Genomic DNA, 26,220 nt, shown 5'->3' on the forward strand with positions numbered 1-26,220 from the left:
TGACCTCAGCCTTCCTAGTGTAGGGAGAAGAAACAATCAGCTAATGTTCTCCTTCTCATGTTCATTGCTGCAATGACAGCAGCTAGAAAAGGTAACACGTGGACAGTATACAATAACTATATGACCCATTTTGTCCTCATCTAAGTAGTCCAAAACCACTCGCTGTTTAGCCATGCACATGAAAAATGGCTCCTTGGGTGAGGTATCAAACAAAGTGTAGATGCGGACACCCAGCTGACCTGAACGAATGCAAAATCGTGTGAGAACACGTTGGGTGTGCGTCCCGAAGTCATCACACCCTCATGGCATATTGCAGTCGGCTCTCCCTCTCCAGGGAGACTGTAACCTCCACATGTCAGATGATTAGACTGGAAATCATCTCTGTGTGTGTGGCCACTCTATGCCAGTGGTTCTAAAGGTCACCGGAGCCCTTAACTATCTATGTGGAGTATCCCAATCTGCTGCCCACAGTTGCATCAAGCTGGTCACTGATGCTCTCTCTCTTCAAATAGGTCATGACATTCATTCATTTCCAGACCGATGAGGCCAGCCAGGCTGAACAAGCTAGAGACTTTGCAGCAATTGCAGGGTTCCCCTGCATCCAAGGTGACAGACTGTACTCATGTGGCCATCAAGGCGCCAGCGGGTGAGACGATCACAAGACAGATTCTGCAAGTCTGTGCAAGGTACCCTGGCAGCTCCCATATTGCATATATCCTGTGACACACCCAGGTGCCAAGGCTGTTCTTAGCTCCAGCTTGGCTGGATGGTTGGCTCCTGATGCCACTCTGGCACCCAAGAACAGAAATGGAAGAGAGGTACAATAGGAGTCATGCCTCCACAAGGGCAGTGATTAAAAGGTCAATTAACCTTCTTAAGATGAGGTTTAGATGCCTGGGCCTGGGGGTGCACATCTCTTATAGTTGTCGTGTGCTGCGCTCTGCACAATCTGACTCTGGCAAGGGGGGAACCCACTGGAGTGTGAGGATAGAGAAGAAGCTCCACAGACCGCTGAGGATGACTCAATTGATGGTTCTGATGAGAAGTCTAGGAAGGCACAAGTTGATGACGTGGAGGTAAACATGAGAGCCTTCAGGGAGGCAGGGACACCAAGGAGGCCTCGATTCTCCACACATTCAGCTAGATATCCAAAGCATAGCATGAACCTCAGGCCAAGAGTGATCTCCTCCGTACTAAACATTCCCGATGAGGCCATACTATACATTCCCGATGAGGCCATACTATGACCCCAATGTCGAATCCCACCTCTGTAATAAAGTTTGCAGCCTTTACCGTCTATCATAAGACGCTGTTGTCCTGAGCACCTGTGAAATACATGAAGGAGACTCAGGCCACAAAAACAGAATCAATATTTATATCAAGGGTTAAACAAAAGGAACATAACTTTATAAAGTGTTAACAGTCACACAGAAGGTATAAAAATAATCTAATGAAATAACCTCACCCCATGAAAATCCCCTCATGTTTATAGTGCCATAAACTTTTGCTAGCGAGTGCTGTGCCTTGGTGTGTCCCCCACCCTCTCGCTGACAGCGGCATTGGAGACAGCCTGCTGACTATGATGTCTTGTTGATCCTGATGACCTTGGTGGTTATCCTCTGACCGTCAGAGCCTGCGCAGGTGCTGCCTGGCAGGATGCTTCCAGCCCTATGGCTGGGCACCTCTCAGTTGTCGCAGCCTCATCAGACGCCATGGTCACTGGCAGAGGGGAGGAGAAGCTGCCACCCTCTTCTGGAGAACTATGACAGGAACCCCCAGAGACGACAAGCAGCTGATCCACCAGTGTGAGGTCAGTTTGAGCCTCTCTGCTGACCACTGATGGACGGGCACCGAGCAGAGAAGCTAGGTGCCTCATCCATCTCTCACACTGGCAATGACCTGATGAGGTCACTGCCAACGTGTGGGCTTGTAGGTCTGAACGCAACACCAGAAACCCGCGACTGTTCCCGGAGTTGCCTCTCCATGAGAGCTCATTGTGCGCTCAGAGTTCCGGTCAACGCAGTGCTCACGCTCCGCATGGATCCTCCAAGACAGAGACCATGGCAGGCAGACCCTCAGAAATCTCTGCCAGATCCTCCTGAGCATTCTGTTGAACATACATCACCTGCCTTGGACTCAGCACGGTCCTGGTCTCCAGCAGTTCTCCGACTGCCGGTGCCCTGGGCACACTCTGCCTCCGCCTGCTCCTCAAGCGATTGTGCCGTGCCCTCACCAATGTGCACAACCATTGAAGCCAACAGCTTAATGTATCTGCGCTGGTGCGTGGTTCTGAGAGAGGATGTGACATGAGTGGATCTGGCTGGGGGTCCTCCTCTGGACCCAAGGGAGGGTCCTCTGGGTCCCTACATCCTCTTGAGAATAGCGCATCTGAAGGAGGAAAACAAAATGTCATTAGTTTCACTCTTCACATACCATTGTGCTTGAGACGGGCTGTTGACACCACGGACAAGTGCCTCACCAATGCATTGAGACTGTCGCTTCATTGGGCACTCTTGCTTACAACTTCAACTGAGTTGATGCCACCTTACGTTTTGAGACGTTACGCCCATCTCTCACCTGCCCACTGGAGTCTTGCCTTCGTCAGAGACACCTGCCTCTCTACAACCGATGGACCTCACGCCATGCTGGCGTTCCTGCTCCAGAGTGTCCGTCGCATAGGGCATCACGATGACTAGGTTGGGGAACCCACCACCTGTCCACGATCTCTCACCAGCATTAGGTCTTTGCTTTTGCTTGAATGAGTAGAAGGGAATTCACTAGCCCTGCCTCTACCCGCAGCACCATTCCAGCCTGTCCCATCCCTGCTGAGAACCAGGTAGCAGTGCACGTCATATTAGCACACCTCACCCTTCAATGCATCCAGGCCGAGGGGGCACAGGTTTCAGTGTCATTTGCCTCACACACTTATACTAACAACAGCCAGCCCTCCACACACCTCCACACAGTTCACCTTTGTGGAGAGCAGAAGATTGCTGAAGTGTTTGCGGCACTGCACCCATGTGCGCCAGACAATGTCATGCCCGCTCACCTCAGCTACCACCTCTGTCCTGGCCTTCTTGGTCAGGTGCAGGAGCCTCCTCTTGCCATCCCCTGGACATCAAGACCTCACGCCTGGCACTCAATGCCTGGACAAGAACGTCCAGCCGTTCATCAGAAAAGCAGGTGGCAGAGTGCCCACCGGCCTTGCCCTCCTACCTGGCAGATCCAACAGGTGCTGCTGACATTGATGTTTCCAGAAGGTGTCCCGAAATGTATAGCTCCCTCCACGGAGGCGGATAATATTCAGGGATCTGACTCCAGCATTTTAAAATCTCCCATCAGATCCCCATTGGACCCGACGTGCGACAAGCTTCCGCCCCCCACGCAGCCCAAGGAAACCAACAAAAATATGTGATTCACGTTGGGCAGGCCTTAATTGGCCAGCCAATGTGAAATCGCATTTACTGTCCGAAGTTGCCCGGGAGCGAATTCCACATCTGCTTCCGGGCCTGCCGATCGCACACGCCCAACAGGCGCAAAATTCAGGCCATGGAACAGTTGCCCAGTCGATACCTTCAACGAGGGGAAGAGTATTAGAGTGATGTGCAAATGTAGTATTCCCTTTGTTTTACAAGTCAATATTCAAAAACTCAAACTAGTTGATGGCAAAAAAAAAACACATCCCGACAGCAAAAACCGTTCCGAGGCTAAGGTCACGCTCAGCATCAGGTATAGCAGAGTCAATACGAAGTGGATAATCAAGGTTACAGGCAACAAAATTGCAGTAAGCCAGCAGTGATGACCATTTCTACGACATGAGGACATGTCAACTGTGGCTTCTAGATTCTGGAAAGCAATCTAAACTCTGGACTGTGATGTTGTTGAACATGGAATTCGAGGAATTTTAACCAAAGTGGTTAAACAGCTGAGAATACAAAATATTGCTGTCAAGGAATTAGTGATTTTGTCATTGAAGACAATTTCCTGTTATTCATAATCAATATTACATCTCTTGTGATGCCAGAATATTAACTCCCTTTATTTGCCTCTTTTGATATTAAAAAAACATTTCATCAGAGTTGAGATGACAGCACAGGCTGTTCAGAATGAAAAAAGAATAGATGTGTGAGGCCAAAGTTGCAAACTTAAAACAAAATAACACGCAATTCATATGTAAAATATGCAAAAAAAAATGTTAAAATTAAATTTCAAGGGAATACACCAAATCAAACAATTTGTAAAATAATTTTAGGCTTCTCATAACTTTGCTTTGGAAGTGCAGAATACTATCCACTTTTGTAAATCATATGGCAATTATTCCAGAGACCACTCATCAAGATAACCTCTCACTTTTCAGTCATGGGATTTGGATGACATCCACAAACTACTTATGCATTATTCTTCAGGTTTATGATGATGCTGAAATTGAATTATAGCTTCAGTACTTACCCTCTACCTATCATTAGTTTCAATATACAATGGCACTTCCAGTGTAATAATAGTGATGATAGCTAATGTAGCAGTGCAATTATAGTTAATTTATTAGGAGTGGCTGGAGTGCTTTTGTGTTTTATGGAGCCGTACCTGGCTTGTTGAGGCAACGCAGTTATACAGCTGAGGAACCTGATGTGTGGTTGTTATCTCCCTTATTTATCTTCTTGATCTCATCAGCTGTGCCTCTTTCGTTGGTTTTGGTTTTTGATGTTGGGCTGTTAAGAGAATGAGTTTTAAGGAGGGGTGAGAATCACAGTGCAGAGTCAATTTCAATTTATATTTAAAGACCCAGTATTCAGCAAGAAAGAAACTTTTACTGTAGCAATGCGACCATTATATGTCCACATTTAGAACAGAAAGCATAACAACTTATATAGCGCCTTTAACGGAATAAAAAATTCCAAATTGCTTCACAGGAGCAGTACAAAACAAAATATGATACTGAGCCACATAAGGAGATGGTACATTAGATGACCAAAAACGTTGGCAAAGAGGTAGGTTTTACAGAGTGTCTTAAAGGAGGAAAGTGAGGTAGAAAGGCAGAGAGGTATAAGGAGGAAATTCCAAAGCTTGGGGCCTAGGCAACTGAAGGCAAGGTCGCCAATGGGGAGCAATCAAGGTTGCGGATGCTCAAGAGGCCAGAATTAGAGGAGCACAGATATCTCAGAGGTTTGTTGGGCTGCAGGAGATTACAGGCATAACAAGGGACGAGGCCATGGATGGATTTAATAACAAGGATGAGAAATTTAAAATCAAGACATTACTTGACCAGGAGCCAGTGTAGGTCAGCGAGCACAGGGGTGATAGGGAAATGGGACTTAGTGGGGATTAAGACATGGACAGTAGTTTTGGATGACCTCAAGTTTACGAAGGGTAGAATGTGGGAGATGAGCTGGGCGTGGGTTAGAATAGTTAGGGCTAGAGGTAACAAAGGCATTAATGAGTGTTTCAGCAGCAGGTGAGTTGAGACAGAGACAAAGTCAGGTGATGCTCTGGACGTGGAAATGGGCGGTCTTAGCAATGGCAAGAATTAGATCAGAAGGTCATCTCGAGCTCAAACATGACAGCAAAGTTGCAAACAGGCTGGCTTAATCTCAGACTGTTGCTAGGGAGAGGGATGGAGTAAGTAGCTAGGGAACGGAGTTTGGATGGGGAGACCGAAAACAATAGTTTCAGTCTTCTCAATATTTAATTGGAGGAAATTTCTGCTTATCCAATACTGGATTTCAGATAACAATCTTAACAATTTAGCAACAGGAGGAGTTGAGAGAGGTGGAGGAGAAGTAGAGCTGGGTGTCATCCGTGCATGTGTGAAAAATAATGCTGTGCTTTCGAATGAGGTTACTGAAGGGGCAGAATGTGGGAGAGAAAAAGGAGGGGACCAAGGATAGATCTTTGGGGGACACCAGAGGTAACTGTGCGGGAGCAGGAAGAGAAGCCACAAGTGATTCTCTGGCAATAATTAGGTAACAAGAAAGGCAAGATCAGTCTCACCCATGTGGGTGACCGTGGAGAGGCGCTGGACAAGGATGGTATGGTCAGCTGTGTCAAAGGTCACAGACAAGTCGAGACAGATGAGAAAAGAGACTTATCCTATGTGACTGCGACAAAGGTGTCATTAATGACTTTGCTAAGAGCTATTTCGGAACTGTGGTACAGGCAGAAACAGGATTCAGAAATAAATATGGGATTCCAGGACAGATGGAAATGACTGGATGGATTGAGGTGGGAGGCAACAACATGTCTGAGGGCTTTTAAGAGGAAAGGGAGGTTGGAGGTGGGAAGGTAGTTTGCAAGGATGTTGGGGATCAAGGTTGGTTTATTGATGAGAGGGGTGATGATGGCAATTTTAAAGGAGAGATGGGCAACACCTGAAGAGAAGGAAACATTTACAGCATTGGTTAACATCAGAGCCAGGAGGGGAAGCTAGATGGGGTCAGCAGTTTAGTGGGGATAGGATCACAGGTACAGGAGGTGGGTCTCGTGGTCAAAATGAGCCCTAGGAGGGCATATGGGGAGATAGGAGAGAAACTGGAGAAAGATGCGAGTATGTAAACATTATACCAGTGAAGTGTAGCCCCTTAGTTTTATAACTCTCAACTCCTCGGCCTGTATTGCAGAGAAATTCCTATGCCCCAACCAATTCTGTGTCCTCATTTGCTGTAAGTTTTTAGTTAACTAATCAATATAAAGTAAAAATATGAAATAAATTTATTTTAAAAGTGTGCTTTTAAATTGGTGACTTGAGTTATATCTGCTTGCCTGCTCGATCCCAATTTCCCTCTACCCACTCCTTCACTCCAAACCACAGTTTGGTCTCCTCACCCCATGTGCAACAGTAGATTAACTAGTATATTTGTAAACTTATCCCCTGATGTTTGTAAGACAAATCAAGGCAAGGAATTTCTGCTTCTGCTCTCGCTTTCCCGTAGGCTCAGCCTGTGCAGAAGCAGAAAATTCCAGCCCAAATTTTCTACCCCACTTGAGAACTGAGTGTTTGCTCCTTCCATTTTCAAGGACTGTTTGTGATATTACTGACAGCCCATGTAGTCTAGCAACTTAATTCATTTTAATGGAAAACGGCAATTGTGAACCCACCTACATGCCAATCTGGAACTACCTGATCTCAGAGGTAGTCACCAGTAAAATAAGTTGCCTACACTCAGTCAGGTTCAACAGCTTTACCGAGTTAATTCCCTAGGATTACATCTCTAAAGACAATATTTGCACAGAATTACATTGGATAAACAGCCCAACCAGACCAGTCTGTGCCAGTGTATACGCTCCACTTCAGCCTCCTCCCATCTTTCTTCATCTAAACCTATCATTGTAACCCTCAATTCTCTTCTCCTTTATATGCACTTCAGGGGAAGCTAGACACGCATCTATACTATTCACTTCAACCACACTTGTGGTACTGAGTTCTACATTCTCACCACTCTTTGGGTAAATGAGATTCTTCTAAATTCCCTATTGGATTTCTTAGTGGCTATCTTGTATTAATGGTCTCTCATTACGATATATTTATTGTGCTAAAATGTGAAAATAACTAGGACCAGAAACAAAAGGAAATAGTGAAATTGCACAAAATTCCCTGCTACACTTTATTACAAACAGGTCCCTTTCAAGTACCTATTTGTTTTCCAGGGAGCTCAGATGAGTCCAGTCAGTGGAGGTGAGACAAGCTTTTGGAATTTTTTTCACTGTTCCATTGAGAAGTGAGATGCTATTAAAATGTTGTAAGGCATCTTGAGGAAGTTTTATTCTGAGAGAGAGTTAGTTTTCACACATATGCTGATGACACCCAGCTAGCTCTACTTCATCAGCACCTCTCTCATCTCCTCCACTGTGCTAAATTACCAGGCTGCTTATCTGAGATCCAGCACCGGAGAAGCAGAAATTCCCTTCAACTAAACATTGGGAAGACCAAAACCATTATCTTTAATCTGCACTACAAACACCATTCCTCAGCTACTGACTCCTTCCCTCACCCGGCAACCGTCTGAGACTAAACCAGATTATTTGAAACCTTGGTGTCACATCTGACCCCAATATGAGCTGCCAACCACATATCTTTGCCATCAGTAAAATCGCCAATTTCCACCTTTGTAACAGTACCCAACTCCACCCCTGCCTCAGACAATCAGCTGCTGAAACCCCCAATAATGCTTTTGTTATCTCTAGACTTACTATTCCAATGCACTCCCAGCTGGCCTCCTACATTCTACCCTCCAAAAAATTGAAATAATTTAAAGCTCTGCTACACATGTGCTTACTGATGCCAAGTCCCGTTCACCCATCACTCCTGCCATTGATTTACATTGAGATGTTGCTTGACTGGGAGTCAATTTTAAAATTCTCAGCCTTCTTTTCGATTGTCTTGCCCCTCCCCGTGTCTGTAATCTCGTCCAATCCCATAACTCTTGGATGTCTGCACTCATCTAATTTTGGCCTCTTGAGCATCTCTGATTTTAATTGTTCCACCATAGGCAGCCATGCTTTCAGCTGCCTCAGCCCTAGATTCAGGGATTCCCTCCCTAAACCTCTCATTCTTCCATTAAGACGCTTCTTAAAACCTACCTCTTTGACCAAGCTTTCAAACACCTGCCGTAACATCATTTTATGTGGCTCGGTGTCAAATTTTGCTTCATAATGCTCCTGTGAAGTGCCTTGGAATGTTTTATTACGTTAAAGGCATGATATAAATACAGGCTGTTGTTACTGATTGATATACCACTGCATACCTTTTCTTTTTGTACAACCAGTAAACCACACCAGCGATGACTGCAGCTATTAGTAGGCCTACGATGATTCCCACTATCACCTTGGCCTGGTCATTGCCTTTGCTGTTGTTATTCTTATTGTTTGGGTCTGCAGGAGGAAAAGCATTCCAGTCAGATTTATTAAGTCACAATATTCAACTAAACTTTTAAACTAATTTGACCGTACGATGACTCAAAATGGTAATAATCACTTTTTCTTACTCAATAATACTTACTGTTCACAGGAATTAATGGCTCTCTGGATAAATGTACTGACCAATGGGCACCAACCCTAGAAATTAGGAATGCCTTGGCCCGAATCAGGGAGCTGCAAAATTTCTGTGGCCATCTTGGGATAAAACAGACCTGCAGCTGGCTGCCTCCATTCCAACAATTGCCAGATGCTGAATTTGGTTCGAATCTCATATCGGCAAAGACAGGTGTATGGAGCAATTGCCAAGCTGAATTGCTGCCAGTCTTGACCACAAGTTAAATTTCATCCTCCATAAACTAAAATGGGGGAAGAGAGGTCAAAAAGGAAGGTACTGGACTAACTGAATCCAGAGCTGGCAAAAGTATGGAAAACGATATTGGTTGTGGTTAGCTAGAGCCAGAGGAATGCCATGTTTCCTCAGGGAAAGTAAGTGACCTTGGTAATGAAGAGGATGCAGGATTTGGAGATCAGGATGCCAAGATTTTGCATGAATTGATTTAGCAGAAGCAAGTTGCTGGGGAAGAAGCAGAGTTGTGCTAGATTATGGGTTGGCTCTGTTGGGGCAGACAGGGATCAACCAGTTGGTGAGGAACGGCTCAGGTTTATACCTGACGAATGCATGGAAAACAAAATGTTCAATATAGTGCCCAAATGGCTTCAGCTCTCAAGCCTTTATACACAAAAGATGACATCAGAGGTCACATGGCTATGGCATGCCACAGTGCACAAAGGCACTTCTCCAAATGCTATATATCCCATCAAGAAACCAACACCATCATGAAAGAATATAGGGAAGAGAAAACAAACAGCTTGGCCTAAAAACCAAAAGGAATAAAAGCATGAGTGGGGGACCCAGGTTAAGTATGAATGGTACCAGTGTTCTCATTGGGAATGAAGTGGAATATCATTCCATTCCCTATTTCAGTCACTCCATAGCTTGACAATGTAGCAAATTGCATATTTTGACAGACTGGTTATAGCTGAATTGCAATTCTAGTAACTACCTAAAGGGTCTTGTTCAAGAGTTTCATCCACTGGTTCCTTGAATCGCACTGAAAAATGCAAAGAGAAATACAAATTAATTTGAACTCATGGAATCCATTCCTGAAGATTTATTCCAGCTCCCTAACTTCATGGTGTGCTTTATCCCAAGATGGCCATAGAAAATTTGTCCCGCAAGCTAGTCACTCACTTCTAGATCAAGGTGAGAGGCGGCTCACAGGACATAATCAGGGACAGTCAAAATAAAACAAACACTTAGTGAGCAACATGGTGGAGTCAATTTTGCTTCCCACAATTCTGAGATCACTCCAAAATATGAATAATTTTAACAGTAAAGTGATGATCACTGTCCATGAAGTACTACTAGTGAAACAAGAGGGACAACAAACAGCCCTGTACCTTCAAAGAATTTAATAAATAAAATTACGCAATAAAAATGGCTCTGGCACATCGTCCATTCCAATCACTGAATATGCAAAGCTGTTATTAAGACAAAGCAGCAATTCATTGCAATGAGTTGAATCTTGCTGCAGCACCAACTAAACAGTAGATCTGAGCAAAAATATGAAACAGCTAAGACAGTTGCAGCTTTTTGTCATGTAATTGTGCCTTCAATTAGCACTTTGCACAGGAATGAACAAGTGTAACTTTCAGGGACAAGACAGCAAGTTCATTATTGTGCTTCAATTAACATTTCCATCACCTTTTACTGTAAACTGAGCTCAAAGCGGGTTGTCATCAAGGTTGTGAAATGCGGGGAGAAAAATCAAGAAGCAATAGTCAAGTGACACCAAGCATGGGTTTTAATAACCTGCAGATTGTAGGAGACAGTAAAAACTGGGTGAGGTAAGGCAGATCACAGTTTTGAGGCCCAGGAAAAGAATAAAATAGAGAGACATTACAATGAATTTTAACTTCAAAGCAGTGAAAAAGCAAGCAGCTTAGAAAGAACAGAAAATGTTCAGAAGTATACTGTCTTTACCGTTAAGGATAAAATAAGAAGAAACATGAAGGGAGGGGAGGGGAGGGTGTGTGTGTGAGAAGATAGAAGGGTCATGTATCAGATAACAAGAATTGCCTTGCATCCGGCTTCCTTTTCCTTTCGGTCAATGACAGCTGCCGGAGACGGAAAAACCGTCAAAATTTGGAAATGACCAATTCTGGTCCGAACAGGAGCTCCATTTTAAGGTGTACAAGACCAGCTCGGATCAGTACCAGTCATTTCACAAGTTTTATGGGTAATTCTTTCTGGGAGGGTTCAAATAATAAAGGAAATTTCCCCATTAATGGTGGAAATGCTGAAACTGGAGTAGGTGCTTTCCTGGCACCTCAACAAATATTGAGGTACCTCAGAAATGTTCTCCAAGTTACACTATCTCAAATCAATTTTCAGCACAAGGTACGTGGAACAGAAACCTGTGTTTATCAATAGTGAAATACATGAGCTGTATTTAAATAATTGAAAATTATTCATCAAAAGTTTCAGAAATACTTCTCACAGCATACATGGAATACTATTGCTGAATGTGAAAACATTGCAGATGAGCTTTTATTAGGCCAACTGATATGTTCAATAAGCCACCACTCATTTTATTTGTGAAATGTTGCAGAATACTCACTGGCAGTTAGATTCACTGTATCTTGATCCTGTCCATGGGGGTTTATGGCTGTGCATGTTACCGTAATGTTCTCTGAAGGCTGTACTGTTATCCTGTGGTTCCACTGTGATTTTTTGTCCTTTACTGATTCTTCTCTAGGCTGCAATGAAAATATTTCTATTTCTCATTCACATTAGGGGACTGCACAGTATTTATTGTGGGTTCTGAAAATCTAGGATAGGCTTCAGAGAGCACGTTAGGGCTCAGCGTGCAGATCCTTGCTCAACAGTAGTGTGCATCACAGAATCAGCAGTGTAGTTCCATCTCTGACCTGCCATCTGACCAGCCAGGCTCCATATTCCATAGCACAGGATGGCTACATTTGTCTTACTGCCACTTCACATTTGTGATCTGGGTTCAAATTCAGCTCTGAAAGATGAGGTGAATGTTTCTTTGTTTTATCAGATATCTGATATCTGATATGTGCTTGGGAAGTCTCCACTCAATTTCTATTGAGCGCACAGCAAAAATATGTAGATTATTGGACAAATACTTTAAGAAAGACTCTAGAGGTAACTTCCTAATGACTCATTTGGTAAAAGACTTGTACAATGTAGAACTGAGCCATACAGATAGACAGTGGACAGATTTTTAATTAGTAAGGGAACCAAGGATTATGGGGAGAAGGCAGGAAAATAGATTTAAGGATTATCAGATCAGCCACAATCTCACTGAATTGCGGAGCAGACTTGATGGGCCGAATGGCCTACTTCTGCTCCTAAGTCTTATGGTCATATAGTCCAGATAGATTTGGTCAGGATGCTATGACGATTGTACTTTTAGCCTTCACTCCCCTGGGAAAGGAAAAGAAACACAGAAATTCAACCATGATTCCCCCTCCTGGTTACTATCCAGTGTCCAAGGTCACACATGAGCATTGGGCATTTCAATGAAGTATTCAAGGTAAAGCCCCATGGGCATTGGTAGCCTTTCTGTTCCCAAATTTCCTTTGTGTGTGTGAGAGAGAATATGGACAATACTCCCGTGGGATCACAGTTCTAAACCATGCTCCACACTCTGGTTTTAAAAAGGAACAGAGAATATATTTCCAATAGACAGCTTAAGACCAAAAAAGCAAAATTAATAACAAATGTGTTATTATTACCGAACAGTGTAATTTCAAAGCACGTATGGAAATATAATTTAGTTTTTAAAAAGTGCATCATCATAGTGAGCTTTTTCTTCTATCTGAACAGCTCATTTATCTAATCAGATTTGGCGTGGAATTTTAATATAATCTCCAGTGGATAAAATCACAATGATACAAAATGACATTTTTCCAAATGATCACTGGTAAAAGAATTACCATTGTAGAATATACTCAGATATATCTAAGAGCTTATTTCCTGTCTTCATGCAGCTGCTGGAATGCTCTGCCTGCTGACTGCATATCAGAAATTTGGATGCACTCTGCATGATCTTCCATTCACTTTAAATAGTCAGAAAATCATCTGCAGCACACCTAATCTTCCAATAAATAGTCAGAAAATCATCTGCAGTACACCTGATCTTCCAATAATGCGCACAGTGGACGAGGGTCTCCACTGGCATACTTAACACAAGTTGGAAAATGACCCCTTTCATTTATAAAACTGTAGAATAGTACAGCACAGAAAGAGACCATTTGGCCCATCAAGTCTGCACCGGCGCTTTCAAAGAGCAAGCCATTAGTCCCAAACCCCAATTCTTTCTTCATACCACTGCAATTTTTGCTCCTTCAAGTATTTATCCAATTATCTTTTGAAAGCCGCTATCAAATCTCGTTCACCACCCTATTAGGTGGTGCATCCCAAATCCTAACACTACTAGGCCTTTTGTCTATAATGGTTATTGAACCTTTAGCCAATGGAAACAGTTTTTTCTCTATTACTCAATATAACCATTTCATGATTTTAAATACCTCAATCAAATCTCCTCTGCTATCAAGAGAACAACCCCAGCTTCTCCAATCGATCCACATAACTAATTCCTCATTCCTGGGACCATTCTAATAAACATCCTCTGTCCCATCCATGAAGCCTTCATGTTCTTCTTAAAGTGTGGTGTCCAGAATTGGGCATAACACTCAAGCCAGAGTAAAGTTTTACATAGCCTTAGCACAACGTCCTCACTTTTGTAGTCTATGCCTCCATTTATAAAGCAAATGATCCCATAAATTAAAAAGTCTAATGATGACCATGAAACCATTGCCGATTGTCATAAAAACCCATCTGGTTCACTTATGTCCTTTTGGGAAGGGAAATCTGCCGTCCTTACCTGGTCTGGCCTCCATGTGATTCCAGACCCACAGCAATATGGTTGACTCTTAAATGCCCTCTGAACAAGGACAATTTGGGATGGGCAATAAATGTTGGCTGAGCCAGCGACGTCCACATCCCATGAATGAATTAAAAAAAATGCATTAATGGCTACAAATCTGCTTCAAATGAAAGACAGAGGACATCTCCCCATGCTGTTACTTACAGATGTCCCATTGATGCTCCACTGCACAGTGGGCTTGGGGAATCCTTCCACAACACAGCTGATCACTTTAGCATTGTTCACAACCTTCTTTGTCAACTTATTTATCCTTGGCTTTCCTGTAACAAAGAGAAAGATGGTTTACTGATAGGGCCAATTTAAGCAAACACAGGAATAAGATGTTTGTCTTCACCGAATGGTAATCTGGCAAGACAGATCGCCTATAGCTGATGGAATCAGCCTGATTCCCTTTAAATTAATGGAATGGAATCAGGTAGGTTCAATAAGAGTCATGTGACCCACACCACCAGATTACTGCCTTGGTGATGCAAAAGGAACTCTAACCCAAAGAAAAAGAAACCCACTTTGCTAACAATTCTGTCAACTAGTTATTCAACAGTTTAGGCTCAAAAATGTCCACTTACCCTAAACTTCTAGGCCACTTAAAGTGTCTATCGTAAGGCATTAGTAAAATTAGGTCCTTTAAAAGTTCATTTGGTAAAAGCCCTACCTGGTGTCATGTTGATTCACACACAGCTGGTAAGGTCCCAAGTTCAATTCTAGTCAGTGCTGACTTAGCTGATCTCAGCCATGGTGTTACTATAGGCGCTAAAACTGGCCTCAGCACCATAGGGCTAGGGAAAATAATTCTTGACTGTTATTGAGTGATCCTGGAAGCTATATGTGTGGCTGTCAGACGATGGCAGGATTGGACTCGGGTCTAATTCCATCTTAAGTCACTACGTTACCCACGTCCAAATGTAGAAATAGAGTGGGATACATAGTGAGGTCCTGGAAGATGATTGGTGCTCATGGAACTATAAATCAAAATTACTGCTTTCAAAAAATAGGGAGAAATTCCTCAGAAGACAGAGTAAGATGGACCTGATTGGTGCTAGACCAATGTATTTGTTTTACCTTCCACTCGTACAATTACTGTTTTTTCTCTCTTCATTTCCTTCACTTCCTTTATTTTGGCTAAGCAGGTATAACTACCAGAATGCATGTACTGCAGTGACTCCACCGTGAAGGGATTTGAGAAAACCTTATTCTTCTGAAACACAGAAAGAATATGTCAGAAGCATACTATGTTAAAACAGACCCAGATTTATCTTCTGGAATAAAACAGACGTTCAAGGAGCCACCACAGCCCAGAGGAACACAAAATATTCGTGCAGCACATAATTCAACTACCAGCCTTTGTACAATCATCATTTGTACCAAAATGTCACTTTTGTTAGAGAATTGAGCACCCCCAGCAAGGCTCTTATCCCTGCTCTCCACCAATGTGGTCCCATATCTCAAAGTTCCCTTATCAGGATTACAACAAACAGTTAGACTCTTCTGCCATGCTGAAATCAAATGTTTCAGACAGCCAACTTAATTCTATAGTCCTCGTTTACTTGTCACCAACGGCTTAATCATGGACCTCGTGAGGAGCTTTGGTAAAGATAAGAGCATGAAAACACCACTGAGAGGCTAACAAATCCTCTGGAGTACTTAGTGACAGGTCATTGGAGACCAGATCCTTCCCACAACTTCCTCTTACACTAAAAATCTTCACTGCTTGACAATAGATCTCACTCATGGGCTACGGAAAGGTTTTCCATTGTTGCCTAGAAGTTATGAACCACAAAGATAAACTGTTTGGACACATGTCTTGTATACCAATGGCCAAACATGCAGTAAGGTCCTCAGACAAGGAAGGCCGAAGTGTACTTCATCCCTAAGTGCACATCCACAATCATCCTTGGGTACTTAAAACGAATTAGCAATTGGAACAGATGCCCCCTTCTATCTTTAAGCAAAACCTTTTAGATCTCTTGTCAAGCTATAACACTGTGCTTGGTAGCAACTACAGCCATATTTCAGCTGGTTAGAGCTTTATTCAAACCATAAGCCAACTGTACTGGATCCGCTGGATGGCCATCTAACCGACAGTAATGTAGAGGTTCCAACATGCTATGCCTTGGGATGATTAACCCTGGGTTCTGTTTATGATTCACTATAGTGAGAGACATCACATTAACCACAGAGAGTAAACCAGGAGTATCACAGCAGAATGAAGAGAGGATAGGAGGCAGAGAAATACTAATGATGAATAGAACACCAAGGGAATTGATATTAGAACATATCATATATAGGTGGTTGAGGGGGGGGGGCGCGCGCGCGCAGGGGGTGCAGGGAGGGGAAGGGGGAGGGTGAGTAAGAGAGAGAGGGTGGGGTTGAGGGGCAAGTTTGTTAAATTTTTCTAGTTTTGATCTTCCCATAAATTAGTAATACCAGTTATTGGAAAAGATAGTACATGATGCTGCAGTGCCCAATGCATAAGCTGAACGTTGATAGACTTATTGGCTTTTTCTTGCTTTGTTTGTTCATAAAAGAGAGGGAGAGGAAAGGCAAAGTCTAAAGGAAAGGAAATGGAGTAATAAATTAGAAAAAAGGGATAGAAAATCAATAAAAAATGGTAGAAAGGAAAAGGGGGAGAAAGAAAATATAGGAACAAAGGAATTGAAGGACAAAAAAGATTATGGTCCATATTGGACCATAATGGAGTCATTAACTTATCATAGCAATCGTTCATTTCAACAAACCCAGGCGTGAAATGAAGAAAATAGCATGGTGGAAGGCTTTGGGTAACCACAAGTCCAAAGCATGATACACTTACTATATGGCATGTCTCAAAGTACTCATATACTGTATCCCAAAATGTTATTTCCTGAAAGAATGAGAGGTGGAAAGAGAAAAAGAGAAACAGAAAAATCAAGAGAAAATAACAATGAAAACGGACAGAAAGAAGAGTGTGAAAGAGTTTAGTACACGACTTAAAGACCGTTCATTTCAATTCTCCCAGCCCAATGTAAATTAAACATAAATATCATTGGGCCACTTTCTGTCCCATTTATTTTGCTGCTCTGGCTGCCACCATATTGCAACATAGCATTTGATTGTAATTTTCAGGTATTTTCCTCCAAGGCCAAGATGCAAAATTCTACCAGCTCATCCCAGATTGCTTCTGATATTAAGCTGGCTCAATGTGGGAATTGGCAATTTTCCATCCTCCCAGATCCACAGAAGTGCAGCTGGATTTCCACTTGGTGTCTGCAGCTCACTGCCAGAATGTAAATACAACCTGGGCTTCACATTGGCAGCATTGAGCAAGTGGCAAGCATGCTTTGCCCACCTGATCTCTGTCTTTAGTTAAAATCTGTTCTAAGTAGTTTACAAAAAGGGAAGAAAGTAAAACTGAAAATATAAATTAATTTCCCAAAGACTAGTAAATTATTGAAACCCTAGCAAACTAATGATGGATTAATTTTGAGGAAGTGCTTTGGAGCATTTGAGGGGTTCATCTCTAAGGTTTTAAATTTTGACATTCACTCTACTTCTTTGCCACATCACATCAACCCTGATCAAATTCCATAGCACAAATATTGGAAGCAATATTCATCAGCTTACTTTCATCAGGGTAACATCCACAGTTCCAGAAGACTTAGCAATGCATTCCAGGGTCATATTCTCCCCAACCATCTTAGAGACGTTTTCACTCGGATTCATAGTCAAAGTCAAGTCTGTAATTAATAGGATATTTATAAGTTATTATTTCTCATTTGATTCCTCTAATTTCCAGGCCACTTGTTTCCCCAGATTAAATACCAGGAGTGTTAAGGATGATGCACCTCTTATGTTGCAGATTATCTCGGCAGAGGTTCTGTCCTTGCTGGGGTATAGTTCCTCAGGATCATCATCTGGTATCTCAACTAATGGACCAGTCTACATGTGTGAACCATTAGTATTAGCACTATAAAGGGAATTACAGCCAAACCCAGTGTAATCATTGCCTGACATCCATTCCTATAAATTTCCAAAAGTAGTCACAATAATGAAGAACGAAAAGCAGTTGAATTCAATCCAGTTATCAATATCCATTTATATGAAATTCCAGCGATGGGTGGAGTTCTAAATATTTTGTTAACCCCCCCCCTCCCCCTGGGGTAATTTTGACTGTTCAGTGGTGTAAAACGGGTGATAACAAATCATCAGCCCATTTTACATCTCTCCCGACTTTGATTTCCATCAATATTAATAGAAAAGAGAATGTGAAAAATAACTGCCCACCACTATGCTCTGCTTTCTGTCTCTTTGCCAGTTTTGTCTATGACACTATTGCACCATGGTTATCTCTTCTGATTAACTAATGTTGCTTTATGCAGGGAAAAAATAAAGGGAATATACTGATTTGCCTCCTCTTACAGATTGTGGGAAATTAAGCTGAATTATTGGTAGTTGTGTGTTATGGACTTTCATCCATTGAGAATTGTGTTTAAATTCCCCATATTTATTCCAGGCATTCACTCAAAAGGTCCAAATCTCAGACAATTTATTTTTGATTTGACACTTTCTGCAGGTAAACGAAGTTCCCCAATCAAGCAGAAAACTAGGTTCTCAGAAGCTTGTTGCCAAATTGCATTGTTGAAGGGAATATGATCACAGAGACTGGCCATGCTTCTGAAGAGATGACTAAATGTATCCACGTTTGTGACAGGAAAATGCCAGCCCATTTTGGTTAGCCTCACCCTAATTAGGAAACACGTGCTCAAATTTAATAAAGCAGGACAAAAGAAATCCATAAATATTTCTTCTAAAAAGACTTACAGTGCACAGTGATGTTTACAGCATCCTTTATGTCAGGATTATCTTGTTGTGAACATGTGTATTCACCAGTATCCTCTTGCGTCACATTAATCAGTTCATACTGGTCCATGCTGACAGCTTTGTCCTCTCCCTGTGAAATTCATATAGAAGGTACATATTCAATATACATATGATTGTTATAATATGGATGCAACAAATGAAATGCAATATATTCAAAGTCTGCTGTCAGCATGGGCATATATCAATTATGAAAACATTTTGCTGATATGACAGTGAAGTATAATATCCCAACAATTGGTGTTTGTGTATTCATTACTTTTTTCAAATGTATTGTGTTCTCAGGACTCTACATTTGCATTTTATTTAAATATAGATACAGATGCAAACATATATATATATATATATATATATAAATAGATAGATAGGTGTATATTCACACATATGCCTTATGAAGTAATTAGCGTACATATTATGGTTCTATATCCCACTAGGGTTCTGCTGGTTTCCTGCCGTGACTCTGGCAAAACTCCTATAGAAACAGTGGAGACCCAATTATGTTGGATTTGTGTTGTTTCCAAATTAGAATGGAACTTCCATCCACCTGATGCAAGGCAAATGATGGGGCAGGAATGGACTTAGCTGGGCAAAGGATTTGTGGCATTTACAAATGAGGAGAAAAAGGAGCTAAAAAAAACAAACTGTTAATTAAATGAAGGACATTAATTAAATTAAGACTAGTGTAATAATTATATCTGACTTACATTTTTCTTGAAGACGAATGCGTCTGGTGGAGGATACCCATCACCCGAGCACGACAGTGTGACATTTGTCCCTTCTTCGACGTCTTGCGCTGGGGTCACTTGCAATGAAACTTTTGAAGTTTTGTCTGATCAAAACAGAATAATACATGTTAGCTCTTACATTCTTGAGAGTTCTTTGCATATTTCATACGACAAATCCCCTTGCATTTCATTTCCGAAAGTGAAATAATGAGATATTTTTCAACCTGCAGGCCTTTATTGTCCACCACCACAGGAGTGGGCATCAAGCTATCACTCAGTAATGATGAAGAACAGGAACGTTGGCTGATTTGGCCCCTCTCTCTACTCTGGAAGCCTGGAGGCCAACTGTAGTACCCCTTACTGCTGCCTGAACTGAGTCAACTACACAAATAGTACTGTAGCCTTGTCTGTTGGATCCAATTATTGGTTGGATAGACTTACCAAGCAATCAGAAACACTTTCACAGGGCAGGGTTTATAAAGCATATTTTCATTTTTTAATGGGGATTTCTTTTTTATTCGTTCACAGGGTCGGGTGTCACTAGCTAGGCCAGCATTTATTGCCCGCCCCTAACTGCCCTCGAGAAGGTGATGGTGAGCTGTCTTCTTGAACTGTTGCAGTCCCTGCGGTGCAGGAACACCCACAGTGCCGTTAGGGAGGGAGTTCCAAGATTTTGACCCAGTGACAGTCTGGTGTGTGACTTGGAGGGGAACTTGCAGGTGGTGGCATTCCCTTGTGTCTGCTGCCCTTGTCCTTCTAGGTGGCAGAGGTTGCAGATTTGGAAGGTACTGTCAAAGGAACCTTGGTGAGTTGATGTTGCATGAAAGGCTATAAATGTAGGCCCACAAACAGCCAAATTTTTGAATTGCCAAGACTTCAACTATGTCACTCTAGTGAAGCACTGAGTCTGGCAAAATCATTACTATCCCTCTGGAAATTGCACAAAGATTCAGCCCTGTCTCAGCTCATCCGCTGTTGAAGCCCTGATCCCATGCCTCTAGACTTGACTATTTCAATGCCCTCCTGGCTGGCTTGCCATTCTCCACGCTCTACAAACTTAAGCTCGTCCAAAATTCAGTTGCCTAGCTCCTAATTTGCACCAAATCCTATTCACTCCCTCACTCCTCTGCTCGCTGACCTACGTTGGCTCCCGGTTAAACTACACTTCGTTTTAAAAAAGTTCTCATCATTATTTTCAAATCCCTCTATGCCTTCAACCCTCCCATCTCTGTAACCTCCTCCAGTGCGGCAATGCTCCGAGATGTCTACATTCTTCCAATTCTAGCCAATTGCTCATCCCCGATTTTAATCACCTCACTGTTAACGGCAGTGTCTTCAGCTACCGAGCCCTCATTTTTGGAATTCCCTCGTAAGCCTGTCTGCCTCTCTTTCCTCATTTAAAGATGCTGTTTCAAATTTGTCTTTTTGGTTTGGTTTTGGTTGTGGTTGTCTATGGTTTTGGTTGTCTGTCCTAATATGTTGCTTGGTGCCAAATTTTGTTCGAGAATGCTCCTTGTGAAGTTCCTTTGGGACTTTTTACTATGTTAAAAGTGCTATATAAATGCAAGTTATTGTAGCAGAGGGGGCATCACCGCTGCATTTTTCAGGTACGAAGCTTATAACGAACATATATTTTAGTAACTGGAGTTAGTCAAACCAGTAATCCTAGAGATAAAAGCAAAAAACTGTGGATGCTGGAAATCCAAAACAAAAACAAAAATACCTGGAAAAACTCAGCAGGTCTGACAGCATCTGCAGAGAGGAACACAGTTAACGTTTCGAGTCCGGAAACAATAACAGTAATCTTAGAGGTTTGTATTAAAAAAACATTTTACTGCCATGTTACATATTATCTAATGTCAGTGCAGGATAAACCAAGCAACCAGAAGATTCTCTGATTCCTGGCTGTGCTAGCTGTATATGCTAACTGCAGAATTGCTATGCAATAACTTCAGAAAAACTACTTTGTTACTCAGTGACTTTAATTGCTTTAAATGTGATATATATGGGAACTAATATACACTAGGATAATGAAGCATTGTTACAATGAAAGTAAGGAATAATCACTTTAAATGTGCACAAAGGCCATGGATCAGGTTGACTATGCCATAAATCACATGCTCTAAACAGATAATAGTTTTATTACTACCATTGAGTACTCACAATAATGCATTTACTACTGGCCTGTCACAGGCCAATTCATGAATTAGTTTAAAGGCTTAACCACTACTCTCCTCTGTCTGGCTGAACTTGTTCTCACACTGAACAATTTCTCCTTGAACTCCTCTCACTTCCTCCAAATAAAAGGTGTGGCTATGGGTACCCGCATGGGCCCCAGCTATGCCTGTCTCTTTATGGGGTATGTGGAACATTCCTTGTTCCAGTCCTACTCCGGCCCCCTCCCACAACTCTTTCTCCGGTACATCGATGATTACTTCGGTGCTGCTTCATGCTCTCGTCGGGACCTGGAAAAATTTATTAATTTTGCTTCCAATCTCCACCCCTCCATCATTTTCACATGGTCCATCTTTGACACTTCTCTTCCCTTCCTTGACCTCTCTGTCTCAATTTCTGATGATAGACTGTCCACCAATATCCATTACATGCCTACCGACTCCCACAGCTACCTCGATTACAGCTCCTCACACCCCGCTTCCTGTAAGGACTCCATCCCATTCTCTCAGTTCCTTCGCCTCCGTCGCATCTGTTCTGATGATGCTACCTTCAAAAACAGCTCCTCTGACATGTCCTCCTTCTTCCTTAACCGAGGTTTTCCACCCACGGTCGTTGACAGGGCCCTCAACCGTGTCCGGCCCATATCCCGCGCATCCGCCCTCACGCCTTCTCCTCCCTCCCAGAAACATGATAGGGTCCCCCTTGTCCTCACTTATCACCCCACCAGCCTCCGCATTCAAAGGATCATCCTCCGCCATTTCCGCCAACTCCAGCATGATGCCACCACCAAACACATCTTCCCTTCACCGCCCCCCCGGCGGCATTCCGTAGGGATCGTTCCCTCCGGGACACCCTGGTCCACTCCTCCATCACCCCCTACTCCTCAACCCCCACCTATGGCACCTCCCCATGCCCACACAGAAGATGCAACACCTGCCCCTTCACTTCCTCTCTCCTCACCGTCCAAGGGCCCAAACACTCCTTTCAAGTGAAGCAGCATTTCACTTGCATTTCCCCTAACTTAGTCTACTGCATTCGTTGCTCCCAATGTGGTCTCCTCTACATTGGAGAGACCAAACGCAAACTGGGCGACCGCTTTGCAGAACACCTGCGGTCTGTCCGCAAGAAAGACCCAAACCTCCCTGTCGCTTGCCATTTTAACACTCCACCCTGCTCTCTTGCCCACATGTCTGTCCTTGGCTTGCTGCATTGTTCCAGTGAAGCCCAACGCAAACTGGAGGAACAGCACCTCATCTTCCGACTAGGCACCTTAGAGCCTTCCGGGCTGAATATTAAATTCAACAACTTTAGATCTTAAACTCCCCCTCCCCCCATCCCCACCCCGTTTCTCCCCCCTCCCTTTTTTTAAAATAATTTATATAGATTCTTCTTTTCCCACCTATTTCCATTATTTTTAAATCTACAACTAATGCTTTGTTAGTCTTTCCACCCCACCCCCACTAGAGCTGTACCTTGAGTATCCTGCCATCCATTCTTAATTAGCACTTTTCTTAGATAATATCACCACCTTCAACACCTCTTTGATCCTTTTGTCTGTGACATCTTTTGATTATCTGCTCCTATCACTGCTTGCTTGTCCCCACAACCACCCCCCTCAACTTCTCTCTCCCCTCACCCCCCACCTTAAACCAGCTTATATTTCACCCCTCTCCTAACTATACTTCAGTTCTGTTGAAGGGTCATGTGGACCCGAAACGTCAGCTCTTTTCTTCTCCACCGATGCTGCCAGACCTGCTGAGTTTTTCCAGGTAATTCTGTTTTTGTTTTGGATTTCCAGCATCCGCAGTAGCTTTTTGTTTTTAAAGGCTTACTGTTAGCTAACTTCATGATTGATCACTTGGAATGGCTTTATCATTGTTAGTTGTTGTCTTGGGTGTTGTTCCTGACTTTTTTTTGCAAAATGAACCATAACAAATCAAAAATCTGTCCTGTTCCACATGATGAGAAGACATATTTTAATTAGGATTACTAATTTGCCAGCATGGTCTTCCATGACTACTGGGATTACTGTCAGTGCTTTTCAGCGTAGGGAAAGGTGTGAAACGTGCAGCTGAGGACCAGGCTAGAACTACAGTATTGTGACTCAAATATTCAAATAATGCAACTTTAGGTTTCTTTTCTTTCTGACGTCTCTAATTACATCTGAGTCTATGTCTATCGGTGGCCATATGAAAAAACTTTAATCACTCTCACATTTACAAGACAATACCACTGCCATTGTTTGCATCAACCAGGTAAGGTTCTCAGTTCTTGTAATTTGATGAAGAATAGAGGACAAATAGCAGCTGTTCTTATTCCATCCATCTGGGAAAACACATGAATCATCAGACTGGTAATTGCTTTGAAATCTACCTTTGATTGGCAGTTTTGATTAATTGTGAAGGCACCCTTCTGTACCAGTTTGAATTCAAGAGGCGCTTAAGCAGATTAAAGACTTGTTTGTCCAGTTTCCTCTCTCTGTACTTCTATAAGGGCCTGTAACTATAATATATAGTCTAAATTATGGGAACAGAATTGTTAAGAGTTCAGAACTTGTATTGTTTTGAAAGAAATACTGAGAGTTAAGTACTGTAATCTAATTAAATCAGCTGTTTAGCATATTTTGCTGCTGTTGATATCTGTTGTTAATAAACTTGATTTGTAGTTTCAGTCTAAGCAATTCCTGTCAATGTGTTATGTTCTGCCAGTTTCAGGGAGATTGGGAGTTATGGGGCAAGCTAAACTATTTTTTCTGTACATGCTAATGTGGTGGGGAGGGAAGAAAGCGTTCACTGTGTGCCATCTGTACACTACACCTTAGATATTTTGCATAAAGTCAAGTTTATAATCATGAGAAGCAGAGACAGAGTATGTGATGGAGGTGGAAGACCATGGCTTCAGTCTTCCCAAAGTTAATTCTGTGGCAAGTAACTCACTTCTCAACTCCCCAATGCTTGTCCACCATATACAAGGCACAAGTCAGGAGTGTGACAGAATATTCTCCACTTGCCTGGATGTGTGCAGCTCGAACAACACCCAAGAAGCTCAACACCATCCAGGACAAAGCAGCCCGCTTGACTGGCACCCCATCCACCATCTTAAACATTCACTCCCTCCACCACCAGTGCACAGTGGCAACAGTGTGTACCAAACACAAGATGCACTGCAGCAATTCACCAAGGCTCCTTCGACAGCAGCTCCCAAACATGTGACCTTTACCACCTAGAAGGACAAGGGCAGCAGGTATATGGGAGCACCACCAGCTGCAAGTTCCCCTCTAAGCCACACATCATACTGACTTAGAACTATATTGCCATTCCTTTTGTTGCTGGGTCAAAATCCTGGAACTTCCTTCCTAATAGCACTGTGGGTGTTCCTACACCACATGGACTGCAGCAGTTCAAGAAGGTGGCACACCACCACCTTCACAAGGGCAATCAGGGATGGGCAATAAATGCTGGCCCGGCCAGTGACACCCACATCCTGTGAAAGGATAGAAAAAATTGGAGAAAGTGGGTATCGGACATGCAACCTAACAATACAAGACAATGGAGGAATCAAATGCAGTGAAGCTCAAAATGGTCACTGGGTATGTGGAAGCTGATCCTATGTTTACGAATAACAATGTCGGGCAGCACAAAGATGAGCAAGTGGACAGGACCAAGGATAGAAGCTTGGGGGACTTCGATTGTAACGTTCTGGACCTGGAAGAGAAGTTAAAGCCGGAGATTCTCTAGCTACAATCAGGTGAATGTGTGTGTAAAGGAGCAACGACAATCCCACCAAGCTGCACAATGGAGAAAAGGTATTACAGATGGATAGTATGTTGGCGGCAGAGATGTTGAGGATGGATCCAGCACAACGCTCACAGAGTAGGTGGGAGAATGGGATTGTGTTAAGATGGAGCACTTACCTACTCCTTTTGCATCCTATTTTGATTAACTGCAATTTTAAACTACCAGCAAGGGAAACTAACCCAAGTCACTGGGGTCACTTTAAAAATGTAGATTAGGTTTCGATCTTATCAGGGCCCTACCTGCTATTTTAACCTAAGGCCTGAGTGGGGGAGCACGTGGCTTGCCCACTAGGCCAAGCTACTGGGAATAGCAACCAGGGCTAGATGAGGCTCAGCAAAGTAAGTATGCATTTTTATGTTTCTTTGTGGTTCAGGAGGAATATGAGCATCCATTGTCCCAGATCACCCCCGGGGAGGTGACAATATGTTCAAGAACTTTGTAAGGGAAGGTGACACTGAAGTGATAGTTTGAAAAAACTGGATGCTGAGGGGGGTTTTTTTTGACTAGGTGGTTCATGGCTGTTTTGAAATGGAGGGGAGTAGTAACTAAGAAGAAAAATACAATTAACAATGTCAGATGGCAGGATGCAACTGAAATTCTTAGGTACAGATACAGAATGATGATGAGTAAATTGTATGCTTCTTGAATACACAACCCGGGATATGCAGGTAAGGTTGTTGTGGTGTGATATTAACATATACAGTAAACTAGAGTAAATAC

At 42.7% G+C, this 26,220-nt stretch overlaps 1 protein-coding gene across 2 annotated transcripts in view; it reads right to left on the minus strand.

Moving 5' to 3' along the window:
• alcama (activated leukocyte cell adhesion molecule a) overlaps positions 1–26,220 on the minus strand; it is a 248,297-nt gene that overhangs the window by 4,112 nt on the left and 217,965 nt on the right. For both annotated transcript variants that reach the window (XM_078560049.1, XM_078560050.1), the window contains exons 7-15: positions 19,508–19,632; positions 18,747–18,876; positions 17,550–17,662; positions 15,009–15,144; positions 14,094–14,209; positions 11,592–11,730; positions 9,975–10,022; positions 8,739–8,865; positions 4,585–4,709 (exon numbers count right to left, since the gene is read on the minus strand). In XM_078560049.1, coding sequence (XP_078416175.1) covers positions 4,607–4,709; positions 8,739–8,865; positions 9,975–10,022; positions 11,592–11,730; positions 14,094–14,209; positions 15,009–15,144; positions 17,550–17,662; positions 18,747–18,876; positions 19,508–19,632 — 1,037 coding nt within the window. In that variant the 3' untranslated portion in view covers positions 4,585–4,606. The remainder of the gene's footprint in view (positions 1–4,584; positions 4,710–8,738; positions 8,866–9,974; positions 10,023–11,591; positions 11,731–14,093; positions 14,210–15,008; positions 15,145–17,549; positions 17,663–18,746; positions 18,877–19,507; positions 19,633–26,220) is intronic.

This window comes from Cetorhinus maximus, chromosome 16, assembly GCF_964194155.1.
Source record: "Cetorhinus maximus chromosome 16, sCetMax3.hap1.1, whole genome shotgun sequence".
Lineage (NCBI taxonomy): Eukaryota > Metazoa > Chordata > Chondrichthyes > Lamniformes > Cetorhinidae > Cetorhinus > Cetorhinus maximus.